The 21,861-nt window shown below is 44.9% G+C and overlaps 2 protein-coding genes across 4 annotated transcripts in view; both read left to right on the forward strand.

The window, feature by feature from the left end:
• Nucleotides 1–11,852, forward strand: part of nek8 (NIMA-related kinase 8) — a 56,666-nt gene extending 44,814 nt beyond the window's left edge. For 2 of the 3 annotated variants that reach the window (XM_085964937.1, XM_085964939.1), the window contains exons 14-15: nucleotides 8,634–8,795; nucleotides 9,772–11,852. In XM_085964937.1, the coding sequence (XP_085821063.1) occupies nucleotides 8,634–8,795; nucleotides 9,772–9,800 (191 nt within the window). In that variant the 3' untranslated portion in view covers nucleotides 9,801–11,852. The remainder of the gene's footprint in view (nucleotides 1–8,633; nucleotides 8,796–9,771) is intronic. The other variant, XM_085964938.1, reaches the window with a different exon arrangement.
• The window catches only part of LOC147102462 (TNF receptor-associated factor 4-like), a 132,185-nt gene continuing 120,118 nt past the window's right edge, over nucleotides 9,795–21,861 (forward strand). Inside the window, exon 1 of the mRNA XM_085964941.1 lies at nucleotides 9,795–9,879. Within this exon, the coding sequence (XP_085821067.1) occupies nucleotides 9,848–9,879 (32 nt within the window). The 5' untranslated portion in view covers nucleotides 9,795–9,847. The remainder of the gene's footprint in view (nucleotides 9,880–21,861) is intronic.

Here is a 21,861-nt window from a genome sequence, read left to right on the forward strand (position 1 = left end):
AATACCGGGTATTCTCTACCATCGACCTTAAGTCGGCCTACCACCAACTCCCTATCCGCCCCGAGGACCGCCAGTATACCGCCTTCGAGGCGAATGGCCGCCTCTACTACTTCCTTAGGGTCCCCTTCGGCGTCACCAACGGGGTTTCGGTCTTCCAAAGGGAGATGGACCGGATGGTTGACCAGAACGGGCTGCAAGCCACGTTCCCCTATCTAGATAACGTCACCATCTGCGGCCGCGACCGGCAAGACCATGACGCTAATCTGGAAAGATTCCTCCGTACGGCCCAACGGCTGAACCTCACCTACAATAAGGAGAAATGTGTGTTTAACACCTCGCGCCTTGCCATCCTCGGCTGCGTAGTAGAGAACGGAATCATCGGCCCCGATCCCGAAAGAATGCGTCCCCTCATGGAGCTACCCCTTCCCCACTGTCCAAAGGCGCTGAAGAGAACCCTGGGGCTCTTCGCCTACTATGCCCAATGGGTGCCGAATTATGCGGACAAAGCCAGACCCCTCATGAAGTCCACCTCCTTCCCCCTTACGGAAGAAGCGCGCGCGGCCTTCTCCCTCATCAGGGGAGACATTGCTAAGGCCACTATGCACGCAGTGGATGAGTCCATCCCCTTCCAAGTGGAGAGCGATGCATCCGACTTCGCCCTAGCCGCTACCCTCAACCAGGAGGGGAGACCGGTGGCCTTCTTCTCAAGGACCCTACAGGGCCCTGAGATCCGACACTCTTCGGTCGAGAAGGAGGCCCAGGCGATTGTGGAGGCGGTACGCCGCTGGAGGCATTACCTCGCAGGCAAGCGATTTACCCTCCTCACCGACCAGCGTTCGGTCGCTTTTATGTTTAATAACAAGCTGAGGGGTAAAATCAAGAACGACAAGATCTTGAGGTGGAGAATCGAGCTATCCACCTACGATTATGATATCTTGTACCGGCCTGGTAAGCTGAACGAACCCCCTGACGCTCTATCGCGAATTACATGCGCCAGCGCGCAAATTGATAGACTTCAGACCCTCCACAACGACCTCTGCCACCCCGGGGTCACCAGGCTTTACCACTTCATTAAGGCCCGCAACCTGACCTCCATCGAGGAGGTCAGGACCATGACCAGGAACTGCCAAACCTGTGCCGAATGCAAACCGCATTTCTTTAGGCCGGACAGAGCAAGCCTGATCAAGGCCACCCGCCCCTTCGAGCGCTTGAGCATCGATTTTAAGGGGCCCCTCCCGTCCTCTGACCGTAATGTGTACTTCCTCAACATTGTTGATGAGTACTCCCGTTTCCCCTTTGCCTTCCCCTGCCCAGACATGACCAGTACCACGGTCATTAAATGCCTGAACGACCTCTTCGCCTTGTTCGGGTTCCCAAACTATATACATAGTGACCGGGGCTCCTCCTTCATGAGCGAGGAACTCCGTCAGTTCCTACTAGCGAGAGGTATTGCCGCAAGCAGGACCACCAGCTACAACCCCCGAGGGAACGGCCAGGTGGAAAGAGAGAACGCGACGGTATGGAAGGCCGTCCTCTTAGCCTTAAAGTCTAAGGGCCTCCCAACCTCTCGCTGGCAGGAGGTCCTCCCGGCGGCGCTGCATTCCATCCGGTCACTACTTTGCACTGCCATTAACGCCACCCCCCATGAACGAATGTTTGTTTTCCCCAGGAAGTCGACTACGGGAACCACGCTACCAACCTGGCTGACCTCTCCGGGGCCTGTCTTGCTGCGAAAGCACGTGAGGGCCCATAAAACGGACCCCCTGGTCGAGAGGGTGAACCTCCTGCACGCCAACCCCCAGTACGCCTACGTGGCATACCCAGACGGGCGGGAGGACACAGTCTCCTTACGAGACCTCGCACCCTCGGGCACTCCGGAGACACCACCGCTACCCCCCCCCCCACCACCCCCCCAATTCCAGCCCAGGTAGACGGTACGCCGGAACCCCAAGAGCCTTCGCCTACCTCGCAGACGCCAGCATTAACACCGGAGAACGCAACACCGCCGCTGCGACGATCAGACAGGCTTACGAGGCCTCCGGACAGACTGACATACCAGAACTGGTAGTACACTTCACCCCGCCGGACTCAAATCTAAACAAGGGGTGAATGTGGTAAACCACTTTTACCGTTCACTATCGTTACACTATAGTTATCACTGTTAGATCGTTTCCCTATAGTTATCACTGTTCACATTGTTGTATCACTGTACGAGGTCGCCTCTTGTCACGCTGCTATACCTGGGCTGACCACTGCCGACTCCGCCCATGGCTCCGCCTACCTGCCCGGGTATAAAGGTGGTCGACTGGCTGGTATTCCTCCTTCTTGGATCCGATCACCCACGAGGGTGGGCTCTGTTATTTAGTCAATAAAAACCTATAGTTACTTTCTTAACTCGTCGCTTTTCATTGGACGAATTGATAGGTATATCATGTCAGTACAAGATATCTTTTAAATTCAGAGATTTATACACACGAATTAAAAAAAACCCACAGGTAGCGTCCTAATGATTTAGTGGATAAATGTACCATGGGATTTGGTATTGAGTGTTGCAGACCAGAAAGGTCCCAGGATCTCGGTTCTTGGCTTGTTCTGAGCTAGCAGTTCTCAGCTGGAATTACAGCAGGAGCACTGCAGGTGGCTTCAGCAGCCCTGTCCTTGGGAGGGTTCCTGCTGCCGATGATGATCCAGCGGTTGCTGCATGAAAGCCTGTGGTGCTTGGGCTGGGATCGTCCCCTTTTACAAAGAGGCCCCCCTGACCCCAGACAAATTTCTAGCCTGGGGATCATTTGCATTTTTGAGGCTGAGAGTCTGCCTGAAGGGGTGTGGAGGGGGGCAGAGATTAACTCTAGCAGGCCTCAAAAGCCAATTGCAGCTTGGCGTGCTGCCTGGTAAAGTAGGAAAAACGTATTTTTAAAAAATAAAACTGTGCCTAGGACTATGCAGTCAGTCACTCTGCAATCAATTGCATGGGCTTTTTGGCTATATAAATTTTAACGGTCCTTATACCATCCATAGCAAGGCTGGATTCCAGGTATGAAACGCGTTGTTCTGGCACAAATGAAGGTTAATATGTTGGATGGTGTATTTTTATCATTTTCATAACATTGCGATACAGTCGCCCATATATGGGTGGACATTATTGTTCTTCCCCTGTCACTACTAGTGGGAAATCCTAGAAACAGTGGGGAGGAGTGAGGAACGGCTGCTGAAGAAGCTTCTATCTCCATCCACTCCAGTCCAGGGAGGGATGGTGAAGTAATTCAAGTGAAAAATCTAGCCCTGTTGTCAAGGATCAGAATTGAAGGCTCAACATTTGAGTGAGGTAATGGGTAGCTGCAAATGCCAGTGGAATTGGATCCAGATACAAATCACTGACTTCAGAAGAGAAAAGATAAGGGGACTAAATTGGAGTTGGGGGGGGAAAAAAGGGAATCAGTAGATTTCCATTCAGCAAGGTATGCAATATCCTCTGTCAATAAAAAAGTTGCTAATGGTCTCCAACAACAGTCAATGCTGCTTTCAGTGAGTAAAAAACCTTCAGTTTTAGACTTGTTTTTGGAAGAACGAATCTGTGCCAGGAACAATGTATTTGGAGCTGGGTATGAAATAGAAGTTGATTGAAGCTAGGAACAAGTTGTCTTTCCCTGTCGGCACTATTTTTGGGGGGATTTACATAAAAATTACAACAGGGAAACATGCCATTTGGCTCAACCAGTGTGTGTTTTGGTAGCACCCTCGCCTCTGAGTCAGAAGGTTGTGGGTTCAAGTCCCACTCCAGCAACTTGAACACAGAAATCTAGGCTGACACTCCAGTGCAGTACTGAGGGAGTGCTGCACTGTCGGATGAGACGTTAAACTGAGGCCCCGTCTGCTCTCTCGAGTGGAGGTAAAAGATGGCACTATTTCGAAGAAGAACAGGCAAGTTATCTCCGGTGTCCTGGCCAATATTTATCCTCAACCAACATTACTAAGACAGATCATCTGGTCATTATCACATTGCTGTTTGTGGGAGTTTGTGCGCAAAGTGGCTGCATTACAACAATGACTACATTTCAAAAAGTACTTCATTGGCTGTAAAGCTCTTTGGGACGTCCGATGTCCATGAAAGGCGCTATATAAATGCAAGTCAATTTTTATCCGTGACAGTAGTAGTCTAAATCACATCTGTGCCCACTCTCTTCCCATACATCTTTATTCCCCTTTCCTTTACCACCTTTTTTTAAATATTCATTCATGCGATGTGGGTGTTGCTGGCAAGGCCAGCATTTATTGCCCAGCCCTAATTGCCCTTGAGAAGGTGGTGGTGAGCCGCCTCTTGCACCGCTGCAGTCTGTGTGATGAAGGTACACCTATTGTTAAAAGTTGACATTGTTAACACTAACCCTTCAATCACTAGCTGTGATAACGCATTCCACAGCCTCCTATTCCCCTGTATAAATGTGGTAAACCACTTTTATCGTTACACTATAGTTATCACTGTTATATCGTTACTCTATGGTTATCACTGTTCACACTGTTGTATCACTATACGAGGTCGCCTCTTGTCACGCTGCTATACCTGGGCTGACCACTGCTGACTCCGCCCATGACTCCACCTACCTGCCCAGGTATAAAGGTAGTCGACTGGCTGGCATTCCTCCTTGTTGTATCCGATCACCCACGAGGGTGGGCTCTGTTATTTAGCCAATAAAAACCTATAGTTACTTTCTTAACTCGTCGCTTTTCATTGGATGAATTGATAGGTATATCAATAAAAAAATAAAAGATCCTCCTGCTCTCTGTCCTAAATTTCTTACATTTAGTTTTATCTCTCTCCTTGTTCAGACTGGCCCTAGAAATAGTGGATGCATTGCTGGTCATCTTCCAAAATTCGATAGACTCTGGAACAGTACCCATGGATTGGTGGGTAGCTAATGTTACCCCACTGTTCAAAAAAGGTGGTAGAGAGAAAACGGGGAATTACAGACCGGTAAGCCTGACATCGGTAGTGGGGAAAATGCTAAAGTCCATTATAAAAGATGTACTAGCAGAGCACTTGGAAAACAGTGAACGGATCGGACAAAGTCAACATGGATTTACGAAAGGTAAATCGTGCTTGACTAATCTGGAATTTTTTGAGGATGTAACTGGTAAAATAGATAAGGGAGAACCAGTGGATGTGGTGTATTTGGACTTTCAAAAGTCTTTCGATAAGGTCCCGCATAAGAGATTAGCGTGTAAAGTTAAGGCACATGGGATTGGGGGCAAGGTATTGACTTGGATAGAGAACTGGTTGACCGACAGAAAGCAAAGAGTTGGAATAAACGGCTCTTTTTCCGAGTGGCAGGCAGTGACTAGTGGGGTACCACAGGGATCGGTCCTTGGACCCCAGCTATTCACAATATACAAGAAACTCTCGATTTACCGGCACCTAAATAACCGGAAATCTCGGTTAACCGGCAAAATTCAGGAGTAGGTTCAGGTAAGCTTTACTTCATATTACTTGCCTTCCTCGATCTGTTGCTGTGCAATCGGGTGTGGCTGCAGCTGTTGCTAAGCAACAGGGACGCTTGGAACTTGTGGCCATTGTTCTGCACCTGTTGCTAAGCAACAGGGTTTGTTGCTTATACGGAGCTCTCAGCTCTCCGTATCTTTTACTATAGCTCTCGGTTATCCAGAATTTTTGATGAACCGGCACCACGCCGGTCCCGTCGGTGCCGGATAAAAAAGAGTTTCCTGTATATTAATGATCTGGACGAGGGAACTAGATGTAATATCTCCAAGTTTGCAGACGACACAAAGCTGGGTGGGCATGTGTGCTGTGAGGAGGATGCCGAGAAACTCCAGTGTGATTTGGACAGGTTGGGTGATATGGCAGATGCAATATAACGTGGATAAATGCCAGGTTATCCACTTTGGTGTCAAAAACAAGAAGGCAGATTATTATCTGAATGGCAATAGATTGGGAGAAGGGGAAGTGCAACGAGACCTGGGCGTCTTTGTGCACCAGTTGCTGAAAGCAAGCATGCAGGTGCAGCAGGCGGTTAAGAAGGCAAATGGTATGTTGGCCTTCGTAGTGAGAGGGTTTGAGTACAGGAACAAGGATGTCTTGCTGCAATTGTACAGGGCCTTGGTGAGACCACATCTTGAGTATTGTGTGCAGTTTTGGTCGCCTTATCTGTGGAAGGATGTTCTTGCCATGGAGGGAGTGCAGCGAAGATTCACCAGGCTGATACCTGGGATGGCAGGAATGACGTATGAGGAGAGATTGGGTCGATTGGACTTGTACTCACTGGAGTTTAGAAGAATGAGAGGGGATCTCATTGAAACTTATAAAATTCTAACAGGACTAGACAGACTAGATGCAGGAAGGATGTTCCTGATGGTCGGGGAGTCCAGAACCAGGGGTCAGAGTCTAATGATAAGGGGTAAGCCATTTAGGACAGAGATGAGGAGGAATTTCTTCACCCAGAGAGTGGTGAACCTGTGGAATTCTCTACCACAGAAGGCAGTAGAGGGCAATTCATTAAATATATTCAAGAAGGAGTTGGATATATTTCTTAAGGCTAAATGGATCAAGGGATATGGGGAGAAGGCAGGGACAGGGTACTGAATTTGGATGATCAGCCATGATCGCATTGAATGGCGGAGCAGGCTCGAGGGGCCGAATGGCCTACTCCTCCTATCTTCTATGTTTCTATGACTGTTTCTATCTACTCTGTCCCATGCCTTCATCATTTTAACCACTTCTATCAAATCACCCCTTAATCGCCTCTGTTCTAACAAAAATAGCCTCAAGTTATTTTTCATTATTTCCTCATCCTAAGCAGCATCCTAGTGAATTTGCGCTTTCTATTACTTTAACATTCTTCCAGTAGTGTGGAGTCCCAAAACTACATACAGTACTCCAGGTGTGGTCTTACTAAGATTTTATATAGATTCATCAGTACATCGTGACTTTTATATTCTATCCCTCTTGCCATAAAACTCAGTATTCCATTAGCTTTTTTTTAATGGCCTTACACTTGAGGTGCCTTCAGTATCTCGTGAACCTGTACCTCCAAATCTCTCTGCTCTTCCACATCACCCATGTTTCTCCCATTCTCCCTGTTCCTGGGACTAGGGACAGGGTCACTGGCAAGGCTTGGAAGCTAAGCAGAGCCAGGCCTGGTTAGTACCGGGAGGGGTGACCATCAGGGAAGACCAGGTGCAGAAGGTCACAGAAGGAGCCCCGAGGAGGGGCGGTTGGTGAGTAGGTCACGGAAGGAGCCCCGGGAGGGGCGGCTGGTGAGCAGGCCCGGGCGGTGGGCTGAAGATTGTCGGACAGGAGGAATGGTGGAAATGGAATGGCGGCGCGCACCGACGCAGCGGCTTTGCTTCTCCCAGTCATGGGAGCTTGCAAGATCACATTTCGTTGTTCATGTACTTGTGCAATGACAATAAAGTTGAATTATTATTATTATTAATGATTACTTTTTTTACCAACATGTACAATCTCACATTCACTGACATTAAATTCCATTTGCCACTTTTTTGCCCATTCCACCATCTTATCAATATCCCCTTGCAGCTTCCTTTTGATCCGCAGAATTATTTACTGTGCCTCCTATTGTTGTATTGCCTGCAAATTTGGACGCTGCTCCCTCTAGCCCTAGATCCAAATAGTTGATTCATTGATCTGCACAGTGAACGGAGGTGGTCCCAGAGCAGTCAGTGGGACACCCCTACCCACTTGCAACCATTCTGAGACATTGCCCTTCTCTCCTACTCCCTCTTTCCACTCATCTGATCACTTTTAATCCAATTTGCTACCTGCCTGCAAATTCCATACTCCTTAATCTTCTTGTTTTGCATTTCTATTTTTTTTAAATTGTGGTGGCTATGAAATAGATTAGTTCTTGTGCAATCCATGTGTGCCATGGACTATCTGGTCTCTAGTATTGTTCTTGAATCATGGGGGGAGGGGGGGTTGCCATGCCCCTTTAGCTTGGAAAAAGCTGCTCAATAAGATTTATTTATTTTTCTCCTCTTCTTTCTCTGAGAGAAAGTAAATAATGTACATCTCTATTTCGCTCTCTTCCCCCACCCGCTCCAATTTTCTCATCTCCCTCTCTTGAAAGCATCGCCTTTTTACTGAGGTACAGTTCCATGGGCACTCGCTGCCTCATGGTATCTTGCCCGAGTGATCATTCTTCATTTGTGATCATAGGCAGTGAAAGTCAACAAGCTATATGACCCTCGGGGGCATCATGGTGGATCTTGATTCTGTCCACATCTGATGTCCACACACGTGCACTTTTCAGCAGAAGTTACTAGGTAACATGAAGCAGGAATTCCAGCTGAAAGCATCTCCCCAGCCTTGGGACAATTGTTGCACCCAACTGCTGGCCCATTAAGATTAGCTAAAGATAGAACTTGAGATCTTCCTGGTCTACATGGCGTTTCATCACACTAGACAGTACTTTTAGCCACTGAACTATCAAGAGAGGCCACTCAGTAAGATTTACATATTTGGACTTGAGCACCTCCGAGAATCTTGTCTGTTTTGCAAAGCTAGCATCTTGGTTAAAACAGTACCCCTTGTCCGAATAAAGGGGCAAAAATCGGAGTGCATTACTGCAGGGTGCCAAAAGCATCTCTTTTTATTTTAGCAGAAGGTGAAGTGTATACATGGGGAAAGGGTGCCAGAGGAAGACTGGGAAGGAAAGAAGAGGACACTGGAATACCTAAGCAAACACAGCTGGATGAAGCAAACCCCTACTTTGTTACCTCTGTTGCATGTTGTCACGGAAACACGTTGTTGGCAGTAAAACGTAAGGAAACTACTTTGTCCAATTTTTAATTGTTTTAACTACTGCTATAGTTGTATAGTTCTCAGCTAAGTGTGTTTCTTTAAACATTTTGTTAGTGGTCTACAAGCAAAGTTAACACACAATCACATATTGCAAGAGCAGAAGTAATTTGAAAGTGCAACAAAAATGTACGGCTATGCTGTTTTAAGCAAAAGTGTACGGTAGAAACATAGAAACATAGAAGATAGGAGCAGGAGTAGGCCATTCGGCCCCTCGAGCCTGCTCCGCCTTCAATGAGATCATGGCTGATCATCCAAATTCAGTACCCGGTCCCTGCCTTCTCCCCATATCCCTTGATCCCTTTAGCCTTAAGAAATATATCCAACTCCTTCTTGAATATATTTAATGAATTGGCCTCTACTGCCTTCTGTGGTAGAGAATTCCACAGGTTCACCACTCTCTGGGTGAAGAAATTCCTCCTCATCTCTGTCCTAAATGGCTTACCCCTTATCCTTAGACTGTGACCCCTGGTTCTGGACTCCCCCGCCATCGGGAACATCCTTCCTGCATCTAGTCTGTCTAGTCCTGTTAGAATTTTATAAGTTTCAATGAGATCCCCTCTCATTCTTCTAAACTCCAACGAGTATAAGCCCAATCGACCCAGCCTCTCCTCATACGTCATTCCTGCCATCCCAGGTATCAGTCTGGTGAATCTTCGCTGCACTCCCTCCATGGCAAGAACATCCTTCCTCAGATAAGGCGACCAAAACTGCACACAATACTCAAGGTGTGGTCTCACCAAGGCCCTGTACAACTGCAGCAAGACATCCTTGTTCATGTACTCGAACCCTCTCGCTACGAAGGCCAACATACCATTTGCCTTCTTAACCGCCTGCTGCACCTGCAGATCAGTATGAGTATATAGTGGGAAATGCTGTTTTGTAAATAGTAAACCGGATTATTCAAATGTCAATTAATCTTGTATTTCACACTGTAGCTTTGGGAGATGAATCCATTCCAAGATGACCTGAAACATTCAGCTTGAAGCTGCTGTTTTCCCTCTGGATCAGAGAATGGCTGGCACTGGACAAAGCTGGGAGAAAAGGTGACGAACCCGAAGGAACGGACATGCTTGCTTCTTCGGCAGCACTCTAGGTTCCTTTTCATATAAATACCGCAGAATGTCTGGTATTGTTGGCATTTAGGAATAGTCTTTGAGTAGCCAAATATTCCCACATCTTCACATTCTGTTCTGATTGCAAAAAGCCATACTATAACTATGCATAATTTCCTAATCCTATAACTATATCTTGCTGAATGGTTCTTAATGAGACAGTTAAGGCTACAAAATGCTTTTGGTTGTCTCTCGCTGCATTTTACCATAAATGCGTTAATGTATCCTAGCGTTAAGAAACTTGTCTGCAAATTGGGCCTCTTTATAAATCCCTTTTGTATTTAGCACTAAACCAAAGGCAGCGTTAAATGCAACCAGATTTTTGGTTCGTTAGCTGTGCCAGGTATTCAGTTCAGTAACGAGCTTGGTGACATGTAATATGGGGCCAGAGGAAGTAGCTGCAAATTAAATCTTGTGCAGACATTTGTAATGTTCTATAGTTTTATTATGACATTTTCTGGGACTTATTCCAAGTTTTTTTTTTGGTATTTGGGTAGAAAATCCCAATGGTTTTCACAGCTGCCACCAAAAACCACCAATAAATTACTTTGTTCAAATGGCTCACGTCAGCCTTCACAGCTTGCATGTGAAAGGTGCCCTATAATGGCAGAATGGTCCCCACCAATAGTATTAAAAGCAGACACTCCAGCAGCTCAGCGACTTGACCAATTTAATGGACCGAATTTAATTGGATTTAAATGGTTACAAGTTTAATTGAGGGGACAGTGGGGTCAATTTAATGCTTTCAAGGCTGGGGAGTACTAAAATCAAAAAATAAAGCTGGTTCACTTCCTTCTGTGGGATACAATGAAATCAGACTCCATCCTTACATGATTACATCCACTTGTTTTTGTGCTAATTTTCTACCTCCATATTACTTGGAAGACATAGATTCGCACTCGATGCAATTCCACAAGTACATTTTGCTATTGTGGCCATTTTATCACGTATGAGCTCAGACAACGAGCATTGCTATTTGACTCTCACAGAAACCCCACAGTGCAGATAGAGGCCATTTCGGCCCATCGAGCCTGCACCAACACATATCCCACCCTATCCCCGTAACCCCACGTATTTAATCCCCCTAACACTAAGGGTCAATTTTTATCAATCAGGTCCTCACCCACTGTCCGCTCGTATACTTCCCAGCAGAGGTTACTGGATAGTGACCACGAGCAGGAGTCACTGTTGGATTTTCTCCTCCCTTTCTGGAGCGCTGAGGGCAATTGCTTCACTACTGATATGAAAAAAAATCACCACACGCTGGCATCTTCTGCCGTGCATGGCCTAATGACGCACTGCTTTTATTAACTGAGCCACCGTGAGGTGCTGACCCTTTAAAAATCGTATAAGGAGTTTGCCTTCTGAGTATTCAGTTGTAATCCTGATGCACCAATGCAAAATACACCATTTTATTCTCTTGGTAGTGTGACCTGGTACCCAGTTGTCAATGAACACAACCAATTCCATTTAGTTATTCTGCACATACAGCAGGATTATTATAAATCATCATGTTTGCACCATTCAATGACTCATCCTCAATTAAAATTTAGCTCATTGGGTCTGTACAAGTAGCAGAAGGTTCAGCCAGGTTACCTACATTAGAAATCTTGGATGTTCATGCGTTGTATCACATTTGCTTGTTGAAATTCTAACCCTGTGGTATTTTCCACAAATGCCCTTTAGTGCAGCAAGAGCATTAATCTATTTGTAGTCCATTTGAAGCTGACAGGAAATTACATCTAGAATAATGGATACCTGTGAGCGAGTTAAAAAACCATAACCCAATCAAGGGATGTGATAAACACCTCTGAACACTATCTAAACACTTAGCTTTAGATTACTGTTTTGTAATTCAGTCCCTGGTGTCTGTACTTTTGCATAAAATACATATTGAGGATGGAGTTTGAGTTTTAAATGTTTCATTGTGCTGTGCCTCTGTAATCAATGCTAATTTGCAGTAGCTTTTATATTCTTTCAATTTCAATGGCACCAGTGTATGAGTCTGCCGTCAAGCTACGGAAAATGGATTTAAACGCTGGGAGGCAGCTCATAGACACTGGAATCTGAATTAAAACGGATAAGGGCAGCTTACTTTCACGGAGTAGGTTCTTTCGTAGTGACATCATGCAGTTTATGAGAAGGCATAAATTGTAGTAGATTACAGGGCAATTCGAGACACACTGGCCTAGCAATTGGGCCGCGTAACGCCTGTTTTTCAGGCGCCATGCGGCCTCCATGGTGGGCTCACACTTCTGACTGGAAGTGTGCCACTTACCATATTCTACATAGATTGACCAGTAGGGTATAATATGCATTATGGGGATTTGGCTAATATCCTGAATCCGAATCCCAAGACTGCATTATACCACGGAGCCTTTGATCAGTTCACTTTTGTTCTGTGTCATTTTCAAATCCTCCATTTTTAAATTTTATTCCTTTGGGGGAGCTGGTCCAGCCAGCTGTCGATGCACGTAGAAACCCTTCACCCTGTTTCAAGATTTTCCATGCAAAACTACTGAGAAATCCACACAGGCAGGCCTTCTGTTTGCCCAGTGTGAGGTGCGCACACACCTCACTTACCCAAGTCCAGATAGCTTAGGCATAGGTTGACAACAGCCAAGGCTTGGATACCCCTAGCAAGGGTACAGCTGGTGTTTAATCAACTAAAACGTTGCTACCTACAGAGCACTGATGTCACGCTTGAGGTATTGTGAGCTGACCAGGAAAATATTTTACAAAAACGCAGTCCACTGTAATGTACTGAATCATAATCATACCTGTTGTAGGCAGAAAAACAGATGCTGGAGGATAATTTAGCAAGCAGCTGACTGCAGTGATTTTTCCATTGTGTTAAGATTTCATAATTACTAATCCTGGAAAGGTAAAGTACTGTGGATGGTTCTGTAGAAGGTATAAAGGAAAGAAAGACTTGCATTTATATAGCGCCTTTCACAACCTCAGGATGTCCCAAAGCGCTTCACAGCCAATTAAGTACTTTATGAACTGTTGTTACTGTTGTAATTTGGGAAACGTGGCAGCCAATTTGCACACAGCAAGTTCCCATAAACAGCAATGTGATAATGACCAGATGATCTGTTTTAGTGATGTTGGTCGATGGATAAATATTGGCCAAGACACCAGGGAGAACTCCCCTACTCTTCTTTGAAATAGTGCCAAGGGATCTTTTACGACCACCTGAGAGGGCAGACGGGGCCTTGGTTTGTCTCATCTGAAAGACGGCACCTCTGACAGTGCAGCACTCCCTCAGTACTGCACTGGAGTGGCAACCTAGATTTTGTGATCAAGTCCCTGGAGTGGGACTTGAACCCACAACCTTCAAAAGGTTCATAGCCTGCAAGAGTTACATGCAACACAAAAGCAAAATACTGCGGATGCTGGAAATCTGAAATAAAAACAGAAAATGCTGGAAACACTCAGCAGGTGAGGCAGGATCTATGGAGAGAGAAAGAGAGTTAATGTTTCAGGTCGATGACCTTTCGTCAGAACTGACTAGTTACACGCAAATTGTTTATAAATGTTAGCATATCTTTGAGATTGAGTTTTCAATCTTATAATTCCCTGCCAGCTGTTTAAGTTATTGTATGTGGTAAATGATATTTTATCATTTAGACTTTTCTTATGCAATGAGTATCATAGTGTGATATGGGTGAAAGAATAATCGATAGTGACAGAAGAGCTGACAGTTGCAATTTATTTATTGATACAGGTAGACTACCTTTTATCCGAACTTCCGAAAACCGAAACCTTCTAAAAACCGAAGGTTTTTTCGTTCAGCGTAAGTCGTGCGCACGACATGACCAGAGTGGCGCACGACGCCGACCCCCCCCCCGGCCGACCCCCCCCGGCCGACCCCCCCGGCCGACCCCGACCCCCGCCGACCCCCCCGGCCGACCCCCGCCGCGGACCCCCACCGCCGACCCCGACGACCCCCCCCCCCGACAAATTTCCCAGTCTTATAAAATACCTTCCGAAATCTGAAATTTTCCGAAAACCGAAACACGGCTGGTCCCGAGGTTTTCGGATAAAGGATAGTCTACCTGGCAAAAGAAACTAACATGTATTGCAGTTGCGTAATAATGATCAATGTGGTACAGAATTTCTGTTACAGTCCCTATTGGGTTAAAAAGTGTGAGGGAGCTCCTCTAATAACAAATGAACTGCTCAAAGCGGATCTGAGTCATATGGACTGGGAAGATCTTGGGTTCGATTCTGGGCCCGTGCTGAGTTAGCCAATCTCTGCTAAATTGGCAGTAGCTTGTAACTGGCCTCAGCCCCGCTGGACGAGGGAGGGAAGAAAATCTGTAGAGTTTCCAGTTGCTGATTGCTATCCAATGAACCCTGTACGGAAAGTGTGCATATGTGAACAAGACCGACAGGGCTGTGATGCCCCACAGATGGTGGACTTCCCTGCTGCCATTCGCTATTTAGGGTTACACGTGAAGAAAGCACAAGGAACTGGAGGGATGCTGATGGCCACGGGAATGTACCCCAGCATTGTGTTGCCTTCAGGAAAGGAAGTAAGAAAGTTGGAGATGGAAGAATAATGGAGGTGGAAAAAAGTACGATGGGTCTCCCCCTAATGCTGATTTATTGGCTAGCAAAAAGAAAGCTGGAAATTCTCTCTGAGCTGATGGTAATGAGTAGGTCCCATTATTTAAGAATGGGTTCCTATTTGTAAACAAGTGAGAGAGCCATTTTTGACAGCAGAGGTTCCAATACTTACGATTTTCATTTCTGAAAACAGATGCTTTATGTAACCGTATCCATTTTTTTTGGCACATCTTGCAGGGATTCCCTGCCAAACTAAACAAGCAGGACTGACTTGTTGCCATTGTTAGTGTATTCCTACCACTTAGAAAAGCAATCGGAGGATACGGCAATCATTTTAAACACTGCCAAGATTTTTTTTGTTTTTCTTAACATTCACTCCTGCCAAGTTTATGTAAACAGAAGATGTACTTATACATGACTTGAAGAATGTGATTTGCCAAGAATTTTTTGAGGAAAATATTTTTTTCCTCCCCCTTTTCTATAAATTATGGGTGTCAGATAAATTATGCTGACTTATCTACTTTTAAAAGTTTGGGTTGTCTAAAGTTCGAGAGTTGAAGCGATTTGTGAGATTAAAATCCTCTCAAAATCTGTAACTCCACCAAAGCACATAAATGATCATTCCTTCATAAGTAGGCTCCAGCACACTGAATTGCTATGTAAAGAAAACCTTAAAGGCACAATGGTGCCAATGTGACGATAATACTGTACCAACGATAGTTACTACATGCAACAACGACGACTTGCATTTATATAGCGCCATTAACGTAGTAAAATGTCCCAAGGCGCTTCACAGGAGCGTTTTCAAACAAAATTTGACACCGAGCCACATAAGGAGATATTAGGACAGGTGACTAAAAGCTTGGTCAAAGAAGTAGGTTTTAAGGAAAAGACGTGGCGAGGTTAAGGGAGGGATATGGCAGCTGAAGGCACAGCCGCCAATGGTGGAGCGATGAAAATCAGGGAAATGTAAAAGGCCAGAATTGGAGGAACGCAGAGATCTCATATTGTAGGGCTGGAGGACTGTGCAAGGTGAAATCATGGTGCTCTTCCCTGCCCCACCCAGTGCATTTTCAGGTCTGCCATTTTAAATGCCGCAATGAGAGCCTTGACAACCTTGCACTTAAGCCGACACTAAGGCCTGTGCACTTAAACTGTTTTATATTGCTCTGTGCCTCTGGCTCCAGACATTTCAGTCTTGCAAAGCTGATGGTAACACCAAATAACTTGCCACTAAGGTCAGTAACTGGCCAACACCGCTCTAACACCAATAAAGAAGTAAAGAATCAGCTTTTATATGATTAAATCTGTTGTGCATAGTTTAATTTGTAAATAAATGAGATTCTTTCAGTTCAGGTGATTGGCAGACTGCAGCCATAAAGGCTGTGAATGACTAGGTATTGACGTGCATTAAGAAAATGATTGCACGTGGACAGTGTTATTCAAATGCAGATCATGGGTGGAGGGGGAATGGAAGGAATGATTTCCCCATCTGTGCTCTGGATGACATTATCAATAAGCATGGGGTCAGCTTTCATGTTTGCTGATGATACCCAGTTTTGCTTTTCAACCATCTCCCTGATTCCATGACTTTCGCTGTTCTGTCTGACTGCTCATCATCAATGAGCCGGAACTTTATTTAACAGCTCAACATAGGAAAGATCTGCAGTTTGGTCCCTCTTATTAAACTGTCCTCCATAGCTTTCGATCCTATCCCTATTCCTGAATGCTCACTGAAATTCATCCTGACAGTTTGCCACCTTGGTGTCCTGCTTGACCTCAACTTCAAATTTCACATCCAGTTGATCACCGAGGCCACCTTCTGAGGCCACAAAAATATCGCCCGTGTCTGTGCCTGTCTCATTCCCACTGCTGCTGAAACCCTTATTCATGGAACTGTTGGGAAAGGAAACAGATTAGCAATGACCAATTATTGCATAGAGTGTGGTGTAAGGGGAGAGAGAGTGAAATAACTTGCATAAACAAAGGCTGGCTTATTACCCAGTGATCAAAACGGCTCCAAAAGAGAGACCCCTTTTGTGAGCTGAGTTTTTAATTTCTTTGTGGCAACTATGATCTGCTTTGATCTTCCACTTCAAACCACATTAGCTATTTCTGCTTTCAAACTCTCAACAGCACGCTGTCTATCTTCATATTGACACTGATGCAATGATTTTCTTATTTTATCACCCATGCTTAGGACATGTAGTTGTCCGAGCAGATTCTGTTTTGCTTGAATGCACTAAAGTGAAGCTGGAGGAGTTGAACTGCCGCTTCACATAATTTACTCCTTTTGGATTGTCTAAACTATGGCAGGTAGAAGCCTGGACATGACCCGTAATAGAAACTTAGTGTGGAGGGCATTATATTAACCTGAACCTTGTGGAACAGACAAGAATGTTGGATGAGACGTTGCCCCCTATCTCTGTAATCTCCTCCAACCCCACAACCCGCAGAGATATCTGCGCTCCTCTAATTCTGGCCTTTTGAGCATCCCCGATTTTTAATCGCTCCACCATCGGCGGCCGTGCCTTCAGCTGCCAAGGCCCGAAGCTCTGGAATTCCCTGCCTAAACCTCTCTGCCTCTCCCCCTCTTTCTCCTCCTTTAAGATGCTCCTTAAAACCTGCCCCTTTGACCAAGTTTTTGGTCATCTGCCCAAATATCTCCTTGTGGCTTGGTGTCAAATTTTGTTTTATAAAGCACCTGTGACGCCTCGTGGGACATTTTACTACATTAAAGGCGCTATATAAATACTAGTTGTTCAGCTGTGATGCCACCTGCAATGGAATAGGCTTCTAACAATTGCTCTTCTAATACTTTTTTTGATAAAATGTCCCAAGGCGCTTCAGAGTGTTATCATGTTAAAGGCGCTATATAAATCGAAGTAGTTGTTGTTGCCTAGGTTTGTGTGAAATTGGCCACTTTGAAAATGTATGTTAGGTGAATATCATTGGCATTATACATACAAACATAGAAGATAGGAGCAGGAGTAGGCCATTCGGCCCCTTGAGCCTGCTCCACCATTCAATGAGATCATGGCTGATCATCCAAATTCAGTACCCTGTCCCTGCTTTCTCCCCATATCCCTTGATCCCTTTAGATTTAAGAAATATATCTAACTCCTTCTTGAATATATTTAATGAGTTGGCCTCTACTGCCTTCTGTGGTAGAGAATTCCACAGGTTCACCACTCTCTGGGTGAAGAAATTCCTCCTCATCTCTGTCCTAAATGGCCTACCCCTTATCCTTAGACTGTGACCCCTGGTTCTGGACTCCCCGACCATCGGGAACATCCTTCCTGCATCTAGTCTGTCCAGTCCTGTCAGAATTTTATAAGTTTCAATGAGATCCCCTCTCATTCTTCTAAACTCCAGCGAGTATAAGCCCAATCGACCCAATCTCGCCTCATACGTCATTCCTGCCATCCCAGGTATCAGCCTGGTGAATCTTCGCTGCACTCCCTCCATGGCAAGAACATCCTTCCTCAGATAAGGCGACCAAAACTGCACACAATACTCAAGGTGTGGTCTCACCAAGGCCCTGTACAACTGCAGCAAGACATCCTTGCTCCTGTACTCAAACCCTCTCGCTACGAAGGCCAACATACCATTTGCCTTCTTAACCGCCTGCTGCACCTGCATGCTTACCTTCAGCGACTGGTGCACAAGGACACCCAGGTCTCGTTGCACTTCCCCTTCTCCCAATCTATTGCCATTCAGATAATAATCTGCCTTCCTGTTTTTGACACCAAAGTGGGTAACCTCGCATTTATCCACGTTATACTGCATCTGCCATGCTTCTGCCCAATCACCCAACCTGTCCAAATCATACTGGAGTTTCTCGGCATCCTCCTCACAGCACACATGCCCACCCAGCTTTGTGTCATCTGCAAACTTGGAGATATTACATCTAGTTCCCTCGTCTAGATCATTAATATATATTGTGAATAGCTGGGGTCCAAGGACCGATCCCTGCGGTACCCCACTAGTCACTGCCTGCCACTCGGAAAAAGACCCGTTCTCGTGAGGGGAACCAATGGCCCAGATTTTGCTGTCAAAATAACGGTGTGGCTAATGGCACTTGCCATTATTTATGCGCAAAGAGGGGCAGATGCGCTGTTGAACTCAAAAAATCCAAAAGCTGCTTCGTGATCACGGCATCTTGCCGACTACCTCACCATGCATTGAATGGCATGAAGTTGCTGTATTTGCACAGTAGATACAAACTAAACTCGCCACAAAGTTATTTTAAGTCTAAGTACCAATTTAATGGTGAGATAAGTGTTAATTACTGCCAATCAATTTCTGGCCACTGAAAATTAACTATTGCAACTGTGGAATCTCATTCCTTCAGGTTTTAATTGTTGGAGATTTTAAAAACATAAAATGTAAAACTTTTACCTTTTTTAAACTTTTCCTTTCTGTCTCTTTTTTCTCTCAATCCAATCTTTCTTTTCTCTTTCTATACCTGATTTGACATTGAATTCCCCCCTCTCTAATTTACACTACCTTCTCAGTCCTTGCGCTGTTAATTTCACAATCCTTCAATCTGATTGGTTAAGGAGATACCCAGTTGCTTGCCCTGTTCACTCAGGTCCCAGATACCCTGTTTCCCCTCGCTGTGTGGTTAGCAGCTCACACTTTCAGCAACTTGCCACACAAAACATTTACAAAACTAAACGTGCAAGTCCAACTAACGGCAGATGCCATTGGATGACCTGCCACAGCAGAATCTGGCCCAATATTTTTTAATTGAAATTTATAATAGGGTCACTAAAACAGGATCTGATTAGAGAGTTGTTTCAGTTTTGTGACCACTTAAGGAAGATGATTGTTTGACATCAGTAAGAAATGAGTTGCATAAATCTCAAATACGATAGCAAAATACTGCAGATGCTGGAAATCTGAAATAACAACAGAAAATGCTGGCAACACTCAGCAGGCCAGGGCAGCATCCATGGAGAGAGAGAGAGAGAGTTAACTCTGTTTCTCACTCCTCTGACGCTGCCTGGTCTGCTGAGTGTCTCCAGCATTTTCTGTTGTTGTTCCATAAATCTCAACGGTTGATTGTAAAGCACTCTTCTATAGCCACACCGGTTTATTGAACCAACCTTATTCTGTGTATGTAAATCTCTTCCAAAAATGGCTTTGTATCATCATTATGATTGTTAATACATTGACTAGTGAATTTCCCATGTCATTGCTCACGGTAAATCAAATGATACACTGTTTTATATTGACAGGAGCATTATACTCTAATGTACAATGTATTATTCTTCTGCTACGGGGGAAACTGTCATTAAGATGGCCTGTACTTTTAAGGCCACAAAGGTTAATCCCTGTAAGTAAATACAGCCCAAGGTCATTCAGAGTTTAATTGCTGTTTGGTGAGAGAAGTTTGCAGTTTGGAAAGTGCGTGTAAATTTCCAGCTCCAGTGCAGGAAAAACCAGCCTGAATTGACTGCCTTTCTTTTTCTTTTGTATACGATTGGCAATTTGAAGTGTGAGTTAATGTCAAACTTTTATATCGACACTGTTCACTAAATCAATAAAATGCTGCAAGAACCGGCTTGTAGTGCTTGCCATGTGATGCTGTTACCTTCCAGGATAAGGAGTACATTAGGCACTAAAAGTAATGGTTCCAGCCTCGCAGTACCGCAACCTCAAAACTTGCACTCCGAAAGCTTAGAAAGCTGCATCGTACCAGGAGTGAGTTAGATTGCAAAATCTTATTTCACGCCTCTGAAGATGTTACGAACTGCTCAGGCTTCACTTAATGAATTCTAGATTTGAATTACAACCTTGTTTTTAAAAAAAAAAAAGTAATTGAGGCATCTATTGTAAATGTTTCTTTGTCTCACTTTCCTATGTATTTCCCTATTACTCTGCAGATTGCTGCCCTGCCCACCCCTCCTCTCCCCATTGATGCTGTCATTGGAAAATGGTCCAGTGGGTGATGATCAGGAGTTGAATCCTTGGGCAAGATATATATTGTTCTGACGAAAGGTCTTCGACCTGAAACGTTGACTCTGTTTCTCGCTCCACGGATGCTGCCCTGACCCGCTGAGTTTTTCCAGCATTTTCTGTTGTTGTTTTATATATTTTTCTCCTTCCCTCTACCCAGGGCCACTATAGCCAAGTGCAGCACGCCAACTCCTGCTGTAGCTGAGATCAGCTACATTAACTAGGCCGGGGCTTAAAACCTGGTCTGTATGGCTCAGAAACTGAGCTTTTACCTCTGTCATTGGAGAGCTTACTTTCCACTTTCCCTGGTCCCTGTGCCAGACCCAGGAGGACCCAGAGGGTTAGCAAGTGATTGCTCCCTGGGCCCTACCTGTGTCTCTACTAAATGGCCATTTGAAGGTGCGCACCAGCCCAAGGAGGCTCTCCCTTCGATTTGTGTTCTCTTGCTCCCTGTATGAAAGTATTTGGACCATGTATGCCTGAAAACTATTCAACATTTTCTCAAGAGAAGGGAAGAAGATAAACTCAAATAAACTGTACCTTCAATGATCTTGCATTAAAATGCAAATTTTTCAGGAACCGCTATCCTTTTCTACAGCATCGCACATGATTAAGCAAGAACAATAGGGACAATAGCACCTGAGAGCAGTTTAAATTCCGGAGAGATAGTGGGGCCATGACCATGCTATCAATCCTCTGAATACCAAGCTTCTCGAGATTGCCTCAAACCTGCAGAAATGCATTTCAATTTAGAGCATCAGTAGAGCTGTCAAAAAGAGAGTTCAGAACTGATAACTCAACCATTTTTTGGTGGATTTGGAGTCTTGGGATAAAAAACATCCTTAGAAGTCATAAAAGTGCCCTGGAGCCCATCTAACTGTATTTTACTTGCAAGTAATACATTCCTACCAATCAATAAAGGTATCTAGATACAGTGTTTGCGTCAGAGTGATGGGATGACAGTGTTACTAATTAAAATCACTTGGGTAGTTCCTTCTGTGAATGGAAATGAAATATATTCTCGTGTAAACAGGGCATGAGAATAAAATGTAAGAAGTCACACAACACCAGGTTATAGTCCAACAGCTTTATTTGAAATCACAAGCTTTCGGAGCGCTGCTCCTTCGTCAGGTGAAATGGAGCTCTGAAAGCTTGTGATTTCAAATAAAGCTGTTGGACTATAACCTGGTGTTGTGTGACTTCTTACATTTGTCCACCCCAGTCCAACACCGGCATCTCCACACCATGAGAATAAAAGACCTTTTTCTTTCCTTTGGGGATTACAGCTCTGTCAGTCTGTTCATTCCTTATGATGCTTTGCTTACAATATTAAGAGCTTCATCAGAGATTGGGTTTCCAGATCTGACTGTCCCT

This window comes from Somniosus microcephalus, chromosome 22, assembly GCF_052327205.1.
Source record: "Somniosus microcephalus isolate GS21.2 chromosome 22, FLI_Smic_1.0, whole genome shotgun sequence".
In the NCBI taxonomy this organism is placed as follows: domain Eukaryota; kingdom Metazoa; phylum Chordata; class Chondrichthyes; order Squaliformes; family Somniosidae; genus Somniosus; species Somniosus microcephalus.